Source organism: Centropristis striata, chromosome 8 (assembly GCF_030273125.1).
Source record: "Centropristis striata isolate RG_2023a ecotype Rhode Island chromosome 8, C.striata_1.0, whole genome shotgun sequence".
In the NCBI taxonomy this organism is placed as follows: domain Eukaryota; kingdom Metazoa; phylum Chordata; class Actinopteri; order Perciformes; family Serranidae; genus Centropristis; species Centropristis striata.
Window position 1 is genome coordinate 9665947 of NC_081524.1, and position 13241 is coordinate 9679187.

The 13241-nt window shown below is 43.7% G+C and overlaps 1 protein-coding gene across 3 annotated transcripts in view; it reads right to left on the bottom strand.

Annotated features, from left to right (window-relative positions):
- Positions 1-11544, bottom strand: part of LOC131975904 (nectin-2-like) — an 85315-nt gene extending 73771 nt beyond the window's left edge. For all 3 annotated transcript variants that reach the window (XM_059338721.1, XM_059338720.1, XM_059338719.1), the window contains exon 1: positions 11094-11544. In XM_059338721.1, the coding sequence (XP_059194704.1) occupies positions 11094-11181 (88 nt within the window). In that variant the 5' untranslated portion in view covers positions 11182-11544. The remainder of the gene's footprint in view (positions 1-11093) is intronic.
- Positions 11545-13241: the final 1697 nt, after the last annotated feature.

Sequence of the window (13241 nt, forward strand, 5' to 3'; positions counted from 1 at the left end):
AACCCCTCTCTCCTTCTCCCGCTCTACCTTTCCTCGCCCCCCAGCCAGCCAGCATGCAGCCTTCTTCTGTCGCTCAGGCCCTGCACACACTCGGCACACACACACACTCATGCGTGCACCCTGCATGACTGTGCCGTGCCAGAGATAAATTCATGAATCACTGGTGCACGAATCAGCCGCGAGCTTGTTTGCGAGAAGAGGGAAGTGGGAAGAGAGGGAAAGGACAGAAGTAAGCGGTTTAAGTGTTTCCTTTAAAAGCTTTTAAAAAAGGAGGTGGGTTCAGGAGATGGCTCCCAGCAAGCTGAGGGAGCGAGCACACACCCAGAGGGCCTCGATGACAAGTACTAGTCAGCAGAGAAGATACTGTGTCTCCCGCTCTCTCCGTCTCTTCCCCTCTCCTCTCCTCCCTCACGGCTCTTCCTAAAGAGGCCAAGATAGAAAGCCAAAACAGCAAGCAGCCAAATAACGAGCAAGTTTGATACATGCACGTTTGTAAACATGCATGGTGCATCGGAACCGGCAAATATTTGACTTTCTGCACACAAATGCCCTTTGAGGAGTGTGTCAAGGACTTGTGTACCAAGAAAACCTGTAAAAAAGGCAACACAGTGGTCTGTCCGCACAACAGAGAAAGCTCCTCCATCAGCCTCCATTTCAAGAGAAACTACCCAATCATCTCTTGTTACAAAGCCACTTTCCCTCTAGGGCCGCTACTCAAAGGCAGGTTTGTCCATTGATACAGGTGTGGTGCACAGGGAGGAAAGGGAAGGGGGAGGGAGGACAATAGATGGCCTTTTGAATGGTCTCCCTCGGCTCACCTGGATTAGGGGGGACAGTCTGGGGGGGAGGAAGGAGGAGGAGGGTCTCTAGGCTTGGGCTGAGAACAATACTGTCTCTGTTTTCAGTAACACCAAGTGCATCATTCTGTCTGGCAGCAGCCAGCTGACTGCCTGGACTAAAAACAACATCTCAAGGTTGCTGCTGCTGAATGCTGAATTCCTCCTGTGCAAATTTATGTTAAAATTAAACTATTTATTATAAATAAGATATATCCATTTCTGCAAACGCCTGGTGCCCATGGTGATATCTAAAAATTGCTTGTTTTGCAACAGATGGGGATGGGAACTGATAAGATTTTATCACCAATGCCATTATAGATGCTGCTTATCAGACAAATTATTTATTGATTACCTTATTGAATCCTGATCAATTTTCTGAGTAGAAAAAATGTAAGTCTACACAGGTTTTTATTATCAGCACAACTGTTTTACTATTTATGAAACTGGACTTAGACAAAGAAAATATCAGCAAAGCCTGCCTGTGTGGAGCTAATGTTATAATAACAATATATTTACCCTCGGTTAACAGACGTGCTGCTCAGTTGGGAAGCAGTTGCTTACAGTGTTGGATACAGGCTTTCCTGGAATGTAAGCCCATGTTGTGCAGAACGATGTTTCAGCATATTGCTGCTGTTTCCACCCTAGCTTTATTATCACTTTACAGATAATACACGCAGCACTGATTTCATCTTTATTTGTGAAATGAAGACATGCATTGGACTGTTTCTTTATTTATTATCATTTATTTATTATTTATTCGCCTTGATTACCTCTAGTTGCAAGTTTCTAGCAGAGTAGATGCATGAGTTTGATTGTTTGACATTGTGCAACTATCAGAAAAATATGCCAGGATCAATGGAAGGAACTGATAATGACAAATGATTCCAATGGATAGGATGATTGAAAACGATTCTCAACTGGAACTGCTTCTTATTTCTCATCCCTGTCAACAGTTCAATACTCAAAGATATTCTCTTTACAATAATGCAAATTGAAGACATTGGCACCAGCAAATGTTTTTGCTTGAAAACTGCGAACAATTAATAGATTATCAGAATAGTTCCCATTCATTTTCTATTGAATTAGATATTGATTGGCCAACTAATCATCTACTTTTAAATTGATACAAACTCTTTTAGGCTGCTTTGAGCCTGTATGGACATTTTCCTCAAGACGGTCATGGACAGTGATTGATACAACAGATAGTGTGTACCGTGTTGGTTCTAGACACAAGAGTACTTCACACTTAAGTGATTTAGAACCAAGATGGGTCAGATGACCAAATGCAGTGGATGTTTTTCCACGGTTCCAACCGTGTGCATAGTTCAGTTTACACACAATCTCACCAAAAAAAGCGTCACAAAGCCAGTTTTCTGGTGCAGTATTAGATTAGAGTACATTGTAAACTGGGAATTAACTCTTCAAATGTAAGCTCCTTTCAACTTTAGTGTGAGATTCTTGTTAGATGAGTCAAGCTATATTACTGGCCTAGTAACCGCCTGCGGGGGAGAGGAGTGTGTGACAGCATGTAGCAGCAGGGGAGTGGACATTGTCAGGCTGATCCCGGCACTGCATGACAGGTTAGCTCTGCTGAAATGAAATAAATCCCTGCATCTGTTTCCACTTCTCCTTTTTACCTCTCATCCTTTGCTCACTCGCTTTTCCTTGACTTTGTTCCATCTCTTCCCCTTCCCTGTCCTCTGTACAGTAATCAAGTGATTCAACCATCAAATCAGCCCTGAGAATTGTGTGCATGTGTCAGCGATGTATGTACTGTTTGTACTCTGTGCATGTGCGCGCGTGTGTGTGTGTGCAGTTGCGTGTGAGGAGGTGGTGGTGATGAGTGTCGTTCTGCAGCCCGGGCGAGGGAGACGCAGGGAGAGGAGGGTGAGACAGTCGGGGGAGGGTGAGGTGGGGTGAAACACTGTAAAAGTGTCACAGCAACTTAACCTTCAAAAAATGCCCACCAGGGTTTAGTGGGAGGAGGTGTTCTTGGCCATTAGAAGAGAAAGAGGGAGAGGAGGAAGAGAGAGAGAGTGATTGATGTGTAGAAGAAAAAAGAAACAGAAGACCTCGTTAGGGGAGGTAGGAAGGTACAGATGCCTGCAATACAAATGTCTGCAGGGAGGGCGGGGGGCTGTTAAGGAGGTATGAGAGGAAAGTAGAGCGAGAAACAAAGGGAGCAAATGAGAGTAGAAGAGGGAAAGTAGCGGCGGCAGTTTGGATAGGCTTAAAGAGAAACTCTGGGGCTGACATAGGTGGAGGAGACAACTGGGGAATTGGACAGTGGGACAGGGAGAGGAAGAAAGCTGCAGAAAACGAGAAGAAAGAGATTAAGGAGAAGAGAGAGTAAGAGGATAGAGGAAAAGCAACAGACATTCCAATTACAGAAGCAGAAACGAGGGATTGATGACTAAGAACGGAGCAAAGCAGAACAAAGAACAGGACGAGACGAGGAAGAGAGATACAGTAAGAGACAGCAGTTTACTGAGCAGATGGAGCAATTATGCGGACCAAATTACAGAGAGAAGGAAGTTTGGAGCATTAGGAGAAGACGTAAACAGAGAAAGACAGAGAGGGCAGAGAGGAAGAATGAATCAAGATGGAGGAGTGGACGTAAGGGGACAAATGTGACAGGGCCAGAGTGACAGAGGGGAGCAAGTGGCCGATTAGAGAGAGCAGGCAATCAGCTTGAGACAAATCGCTTCAACCAAAAAGGACCTGCTCTCCCTAAGGAGCCACACCAAACAAACCCTGGCACACCCTGTTGACAAAACACGGGCCTGATAACTGAATAAACCTGCTGCTTCTATTTGACCTTAATGTGCTGTTTGCTTGAGGGGAGGATTTGAATGCTCCTGCCATTTCAAGGCTCTGGGGACCAATGACGACTGTGCTGCTTTTTTATCGGCTGTGAAACAACAGATAGCACTGATATCAGTGGCAAGATAGAGTTGTAGAATTGCAACAATACCACTCTGCTTGTGAAACACAAGAACACTTGCTTTCATGAGAAATAAACCTGTTGTGCATTATCTCTGCAATGGTGTATTCAGTTTTCTTATCACATATTTCTGAGATGATATCTATCAGAATATCACATTTTCTTCATGCTACAATGTGTAATTCTACCCTGTTCCTCAGATAATTCTGCTGGGATCACGGGAAAAGCTGACTGAATGGAATGCAGTTGGTGTGCATAAGGTTTTTGGGGAGCATGACTCTGTATCCAGCTCCCAGGGCCCTGACAAGACCCTGTCACACCAAATTCAATTTCCTCCTGTAGCAGCCTGTCCACTGCCTCTGATAAGTGTGAATCTGACATGACCTTGTCAAAGTCAGATGTGACGAAGATGCAGCACTCCTGTGTGGGCGTTCGTTAATGGAGGAGCAAAGGTGTGCAGATTGGTTACAAAACAAGACAAAAACGTCTCAAATGTTGCTGCTAAGACTAGTTGATAAAAAAGGAGCTAAATGTGGGAAAAGAAAAAGACGGAAAAGGAAATTAACAGCAAAACTGGTTCGTTATTTCACAAACTGGAGGCAGGGAGGACACTGGGAGGGATTAGCAGAGGAGGAGGGGAGAGGGAGATGTTTCATGGTGCTGTCACGCCGACAGAGCGAGCCCTAAATGTTTTCAATATCACATAAGGGCACTGCATCATCCACCATTCAATACCGGATCAATAACGCAAACCACCTTCCACCTCGCAAACTACATTTAGACACATTAAGGTGACTGCTAATGAGCTGCCGCGTGCATGTGTGTATATGTAGGGACACGGGGAGGAGGACACAGTCAAGGGCCTCAGTGCTTAGCTGCACAGAGATCTGCTGAGTCCACGCTGGGGAGGATTTCTGAAATAAAAGAATGTGACAAAGACAAAGGAAAGAGGAGGAAAGATGACAGGGAGAGGGTACGGGTCAGGTAACTATAATAAAAAGAGAAAGGTTAGCACACGCAGTCTTTTTCTGTCCACAATGGAGGGTTCTTTAGCTGTTAAATATGTGCCTCATGCTTTAAGAGAAGGAGAAGAAGAGGGGAGGGAGGTGCGACTAAATTACAAATGAGCTGATAATTCTTGGCCTCCCTGGTTCACTCCCTCACACAGTTTTTTTTTTAAATCCTCCATCCGCTCTGCCAAGATGCTGCACTGTGGAATTTGAAAATGTCGACATCGTCAACCCCCCCCCGTTCTCCGCCCCCCTCGCTCTTCCTGCATTGCTGCTCCTCCTCCTCTGTGATTTTACTACAGCAGGGGTCACAGAGACGCCCATCTCCCGAGTCTAGTTAATTAAGGGGATTTTATTTTAAGGAGTTTGGCTGCCTTTCAATGGATCTTCAATTGGAATTACCGCTCATTCTCCACATTGGCTGAGCCGGAATGGGTTTGACCTGCATCTCCCTAAATTCCAGCTGGGGTTTGTTAGACATAAGGAAAATGCAGAATTGGCAGAAGGTATCTTGACTAATGGCGTGGAAATGTGTGTGTGACCGAAAAAATAAAGTAAGCCACATGCCTTATAGCATTTTCACACAAGATAAGCTGCTGGCATGCTACTATTGCAAATAGTACAGTCTTAAAATCCCCATTATCTAGAGACATGTGGGTGGTTCGAGTACATTATGGAATGGTCTCTTGCAGTGAACTCATAGCAGTGTTTGAGTGGATGCACACAGATTGGATGTAGACAGAAGTTTAACCCAACATCTCTGCCAAGAACATCACCGACCCCAGCAGTTGCGTTTTTGGAAACCCCTCAGCTGCCCCCCATTCATATTAATGACATTTGGCATTCCTTCTCAGACAAGGATTTCTTCTCATTTTCCTTTGGATCCAATGGGACCGACTCCAGCAGTCTGGCAACCCTGGGAGCCAAACACAAACATCCCTGTGGGGGGCTCTCAGTGTGACCCCAGCACACGCCGTCATCCATACAACACAAACATGTACGTAGGGTTTGGAACAGCTATTTATGAGTAAAAGTCAAGTACTTTCAAGGAGGAGTGGGAATTACCAGAGGTCCCATATTACCATACTAGCACAATATACTTTTGCAATTTTAAACATTCTGCAGGATGTGGTGTATTGTGATAACATATATTGTGATATACTGCAATTTATCAACTTTTTTCAACTGCAAATTCTGTCCCCAAAGAAAAAAATGTCTGTTTTTTAGGGTTGCCCCTCTTTGACTTTTGTTCTTACTCTTAAGATTTCTTTGGTTGATAAGTCATTTTTTAATGCTTCTTCCATGCTGGATAACATTTTTTTTCAAGTAACTTAAGAGCACATCTCTGGTACAAACAAGATTAAAGTGGTGCTTGTGCATCCTTCTTTAAAGTGACTGTACACAAAATTGAGAGAATATTGATCGACTCCACATGGCTCTCAACATGGTGGAGGCTGAGCCAGTGGCTTTGCTAAAAATGCCAACGGCACCTCGAGCAAACCCAAAACAACAACAGTGGGGACGGAGCTAAAAGCGTAAGCTGAAGGTGTTATGCTTCAGCAACTACGCCACGGATCAGATAGGCATTATCAGTGATAATCACCATACACACAACTATTTGCTGTTGTTTTTCGTCAACAAAGATTAGAGAAGCTCCATTACAACACACAGCCTGGTCAAGACTATATCTTTATGTAAATAGGTGTTTTGCTATATCAGCACTCTGAATGTTGTGTACAGCCCCTTTAAAAGAAGAAAAAAATGGTTTAACAGATCTGTTAATGAACTTATCGATAAAACAAAATTGTAGTGTTGGTCGACTAACAATTTATTGAGTTGATCCTTGGATGTCAGCCACTAATAGGGAACGTGAGCTGGGTTTAGACTTTGGTGAGACAGGTTAGTTTTACCCTACTGATGATGTGTTATTCCTTTAGTTGAGGGCAGCCCTAACGTAGATGAATCACAAGATTACATTTTAAAATCAAGAATTTTTAAAAAGAAGTATATTTGAATTCAAGCGCTTCCTTACCATGAAAACCTAGCAGTTAAAATGTACATTTCCCAAACTTTTTTAGACTTAGTACGGACCCTGAACACGTAGGCGGAGAGGAAAAAGGGGGGGGGGGGGGGGACTTCTAACATGTAGCCTAGACGGAGCCGTCACAGAGCTTACAGTTTCCTCTCTCGTTGTAGGAAAGCCACTATCATTACTTACAAGTTGGAGGGAAAGCGTCCTTAAAGAGAGTCAGTTAAATGAGCAGGGAGCGATAAAGAGGATGTCCTCAGATCTGATGTCTGTGGAAGATAACAGGGTTGCAGATGAGGATGATACACACCACTTCCTGAAGGGAACACTAACGCACACACAGACACTGTCATCCTGCGATGTGACGGTTCCTCCCTATTATTGGAATGTCATCTGACTTACAGCGCAGCCTCCAGTTACTGCCCTTATTCATCACCAGCTCTATGTGTGTGTGCACATACTCAATTGTGTTTGTGGCCCAATACCGCGGCCTCAAATGCAACAAGATGCAGTGACTCGTGCTCATCGACCTCCCTCTGTTCAAATTCATCCGTCCTGTCTAATAATATTTGCCAAGTCAACAATAAACCTGATGGATCCTTTGTGTTTCTGGTCACAGTAATAAAAAGTCTACAGAGCAGAGTAATTTCACTGACACACATGTATCAAAATATGTGTATATCTAAAACACTGTAAGATGTGTTATTCTAAATCAATACAGCTTCTTCATAAAAACAGGTTTCTGAAAATGAAGAGTGGCTGCTGCTAAAATGTTTTCAATACATCTATTAAAAACCTTTCCATCCGTCTCTAGTTTAATGTTGGATAAGAGGCACTCCATTCCGAGGCAGCCATTAAATATTGCCACAAAGCTGAAATCACTTTTTTTCCAGAGGCGTACCTGGTGAAATAACAAGTAATAATAGATAACTGTCTAAATCATTAGGCTCATTTGGTAAAATGCCAAATATTTACTTGAGTCATTCTACAATTTAGTTATTTAAAATTAATGGGGCCACACAGTGTCCACTCAGACACACACACACATGCTTGGTATCACTCTCACATCTCCATTAAGCCGTAAATCCAAGCTCACTTTTATGTCTGAATCAACGAACTCTTAATGGTGATTATAAGGGGGAGGAGGAGGTTATTGATGTGTCATTTAAACAGGAAGGCCAGTTAGTAGGTGTGTGTGTACGTATGAGCGATGCCACGGCCAGACATGCCTTTTTTTTTTTTTTTTTTTTTTACACACATATAGACACACACCTGACCTTTTCAAAATCCTTCTGACATTTACAGGGCCGGTGCGAAGGGCCGAGGACACCTCATTTACATAATGATAGGACCTAACTGAGACAGCCATTAACACAAAAAGCAAACCGAAGACCGAAGCCTCTCGCTCCACTGGGACTAATGAGATACTAAGGACTTACTTTTTCCTTCTTTTATTAGAGAGGAAAAAACATCAACTCCTCTCATTATCCATCAATCAAATTCCTCTTAATAGACAAAGTTTAATGCTCTCTCACTCTCTCTGTTGTGTCATGATGAATGGTCTCCGTCTTGGCAGCACTGCACTGTTCACACAGATTCTCTCCATGTACAAGGAAATACTTGGAGCTAATAGTTTGAGCTATTGCACTATGGACTGCCAAAAGAAACATCAGCTCAGAGTTTCTGATTGCCTATGTATGTGTGTGTTTGTGGGAGGGCAGAGTGTTGTGAAAGTGCTGGAAAATTGCCACAAGTAATCCATTGGTATGAGAAACATACCATTTCGGAGGGGCAGATACCGCTCTGGCTGACAAGACATCCTACAGCTGTGATGACAGACCATGGTGAGGTCACATGTAGTTTATTTTGCTGTCTGTCTGCATGTTGTTGCTGTCATAAACAGCATGGCCTTCAGTCCAAAAGAGGCTGGGAGACGGGGGAGGGAGGCCATTTGAATAAACCAATGAGTACTGTCACTCAAACAAAAGCACGGGACAGGAGAGAATGAACAGCAGACGAAAATAAAGAGAGACGAGAACAAGGCCTCTGTATGTACTGGGCGGTAGGGGTGGGGGAGGGAGCGAGGGGATGGCGGGAGCGAGGGAGTTTTCAAGTGGCGGGTGGGAAAGAGGGGAGGTGGGGCGTCGCCTGTCTTAATCAGACGCTGCCCGTTTAGGTTTCCAGCCAATCCGGAAACTCAGCAACAACCCTGCGCACTGCAGCAGGCTGACAAAAAAGCCACCTGTTTCCTCAAAACTGAGCGGAGCCGTCAAGAGCAGCTTTGCATCTGAATTAGTTTTCCTGGAGGACTTCAGGTAAACAAAGACAAACACTGGTTTGTTTGTGAGCAGAAGAAGGAAGCGACCTCCTCCCCCGGCTCTGACCCTGCATGCCCACCAGTTTCTCAGGCAGCCAGCCAGCCAGTCACCCCCTGCACGCACGCAGCTTACTCAGCCATAAAGACAATGCTGCCCTAGCCTCATAACCCCCACCCAAAACTCCCCCCCACATAAAGCCCCCCTCTTCTAATAAAAACATCTCCATGGTAATGGGCCAAGCCTTTCTGACCCATATCCGTGGTCCCCTCACAACCTTGACTGGGGGGTGGGGGTAGTATTATAGTGTAATTTCAGAGCTTAGAGTGGACCCCCACCTGCCAGCTTCTATTAAGTTTTATATATATGTGTTTAACTACAGAAGCCTGCCTTAATTAAAAACCCATCAACCTCAATAATGAATTTTTTACATTACAGCTAGGCCATATTAAAGTGGAAAACTTTGCAGAGAATTAAATCCCTTCTCTGAGACGAAGGTGGAGGTAAGTGGTTGCTGTCGAAGCTTGAGAGGAAGGGGAAAACACAAAATGCTAAGCAGACAAGTAAAAAGTTCAGGCTCCGCTGTTGCAGAGCTCCACCATTACCCAAAAGGAGGTCAGAGGTTCAGTCGGAAAAAAATGACTTAAATGAAAGAAAACTAAAAGCAATGTTTACGCTTTTACTGGTTAAACCCTGCGTTTTTCCTTGCTCATAAATATGTAAAAGGTTTTGTTTTGTTTTTCCCCACTTTACTCCCTCCCCTAAGAGCACTTCATGTTCAGTAAAATGAAATTGGACAAAAAAAGGTCCATTGCATGAATAAGTGAAAAGGAGTGACTATGCTTAGGAGTCTTGATTAAAACCACACCACAATCAACTGCGTTACTGTACACTAGTGAAAATGTATACTGTAGCTGAGCCAGAGCGTTAGATCTAGCCCTACATTCTTGCCCTAATTACTGCACAAAACAAATAGCTGGCCTAGCAAGGAAGCAGGGAAAATGTTGAACTGGTTTCATGCCACACGCATTCATATGTTAATGGGTTAACTGCATGCCAGGGATGTTTGCTCTTGTTTGTGGGTCTGCTCGCTCTGGTGGCGGTACCTGTAGGCTACCTGGACTCAAGTGGACTAGAAAATACCTGAATAATTAATCTGTTTAAACAGGTTGCTATGGGGGGAGAGGTGTCTGTTACCTTGTTTAAAGTTACTATTTCACAATGAAGGCCTACATGGGGAGTGGTTCACCAAATGAAAATTATGCAGGACTAGAAAAAAAGGAAGCAAGTGTGGGATAAACGATTTGTCATCAGTGTAAATGATTGAGTTTCAAGTTGTTGCCCCCTCGGACTACATTAGGAGCTGTTTCCAGCCCCATTTTTCTCAACTGAAGTGGAACTAATAGAAAATGATTTGAAGACAGAAGGAAGAAAAGGAGCAGGGGGACCTTGAGTAGGAGAAGGGTGGCTTTAGGAGAAAGACCAAGGACAGACTGGAACAGTGACTCAGTTTAAAAGAGGAAAAGGAGACTACTGTGGAGGCCGGCAGTCACCTGGGAAAAACACCTTGCTCTACAGAGCCACACCTTAGTAAACTAAATATGGCGTTGAGTCACCGACCGAAACTCGGGTCAAAGAGCGATACAGAGGGTTCATAAACGAAAAACACACGAAGGATAAGAAGAAAGAAAGAGAAAGCAGTTTAAAAAAAATCTAATTTCCAGAGCTTTAGTCAAAATTCTTGACACATTTAAAGGGTTAAATCTGAAAAACCTTTGCCAGTACAGCGAGTGAGGAAATCACCTGCTCCTGTCACCGCCCTGACAGGTGGTAGTCAGGTTTAAATTTATCTCCTCTTAAATTATTAAACCTCTGCCTGAGAAAGAAATGAAAGCCAGTATGCTGCCCACAACCCAGCTGGACACTATTAAGTTTTCATAACTGATCATTTCTTACCATGTTGAAGTATCGAGGCGAACAAGAAGCAGAGCAGTCCGATCATTTTTGAGCAGTCTTGCCAATTTCGGGCGTCATGTCTCGCCATGGTCGATTACGGTCCCCTTTATGAAACCAGGCACGCAGTGTCTCCGAAGTAAATGTAAAAAAAAATCGATACCTTCAGATGCGGCTTAGTTTCTGTGTAAAAGCTCACTCGTTCGAGGCGAAATAAACTTGTTTGGCTACAGGACGGAGCAGGAGTCCGACAGATTCTTGTTTCAAGTGTCCCCTCGCTGCGCCTTTAAGACAGAGTCTGCTAAAAATTAATGAAAATCCTTGTGAATTCGTCCTGGCAGCGCACAGGTGAATATTTCCTCCAGCTGGTGCTCTGAAATGTAATGAAGTGGCGCCTCCCGCTCTCTACTCCAACAACTAGTCCCTATACTGAATCTGAGCGCGGCTGTCCGACTGTGTGTGACTGACTGGGTGATGTCATCAAGCTTAGAGGCGTCACAGCCCTCTTTCCCAAAAACCAATTAGGACCACCGATGGCAGGAGGGGGGCTCTGGGAACAACTTGTTGGAGTCGCCAAAAGCATTTTTCCTTGGAAAACCTGCGCCTAGATTGTATTTAAAAGTGCGCAGCGGGTTTTTTTTTGTTTTTTACACTAATTTGTCGTGCATGGAAATGATCCAAAATGATCCATCATATCAGGAATATCCCTATATGGCCATATTTTTCAAGCTCCACCAGCTGAGAAGTATCAGCTTCTTTAATGCACACTAATTATTGCTTCAAAGTGATCTTAATTAATATGCAGCCACCTCTCTAAATACATATAATTAAATGATGTATGTAAATATTATCTACATAAAATGAGCACACCAGACTAAAACCAATGTAAAGTTATAACACAATTTATCCGAGTGAGACTGTTGTGATATTGTGGTGAGGTACGTGCAAACAGATGATTCTTACGCCCTCTGCTGTTCGTTTCTGCACACACTCAGCCCAGATTAGCTCACTCCAAGCAGCACAAGAGATGCCAAAATCAATAAACATTCATTAATGAACGGCAAAATACAAATCCAGTGGCAGTCAGCAAAATCAAATCAAGAGGAAACAGCTTCTCATGTATCTATTTGCAGACTCGAGCAGCAGACTCTCTTGTTGATGAGATTTTTTTTTCTTCTCCCACAGAATAACTTCCAATTCATTTTTGCCCTATTTTCCTCTGTGGCAGGGTACATACTAGCATAGCGAAGGCATTATCTGGTTTAGGTCTAATCCTTATACCCAAGTGTTTTACAGCCAATGTAATTACATCTCCATAAGTCCCACAGTTTAAACCACGCTGCTCCGTTTCTTCTGTTCTCTTCCATTTCCACATTCCCCTTCACTGTCACCCTCTTATTTCCACACTGTATTTCTGAAGACGCTGATAGTAATCAGAGGTCGCACAATGTTCTACACACCAGAAAAACAAATTAACAGTTGAAATATGTTTATCTTTTGGAGATTTATGTCTTGAAAGAGACAGAAGGGGGTTTCAATTTCTTTTCCAGTCCTTGCCCATTGTAAATCCAGAGACTGTGAAAGCATCTGCCATGCAAAGAAAGCAGCTGTGGGTTTTAAATGCCAACCATATTTTGCATAGCCATATTTTAATTTGCAGCCATATTTTGGCCCTGCTGACTGTTTGAGCACCAGTACAGTCAGAGAAAGTGTGCAGGGACCACCTGTACGACTGCTGCTGCCTCTAAATCATATGCATTCATAGTAGAATAAGGAGCTTTATAGAAAAACTGCCACCAAATGGAGGATTTCATTCCTACTCCTTCCCGTACTCATCCATTTTTCATACCCGTACCAAATCGACCTTCACACTTTCCACTTTCCAGCAACCACCCACTTTACTTATACAGTGCATCACCTCTTTTTTTCTCGCCACCTCACACCCCTTACACCTTCCCTTCGTTTACACTTCACTTTCCTCTCCTTCCTTCCTTCCCCCTCTTCTCCCTCCCTGCCTCTCTCCCTCTTCCCGTGTCATTCGATTTCCTTTGTCCACTCGTCCTTCACTCCTTGCTGCTATTCATCCTGTCCTCCATCCTCGTGCTCTCCGGGGGTCTGTGGCAGTGATAATGAAGCGCATAGTTAACAGAT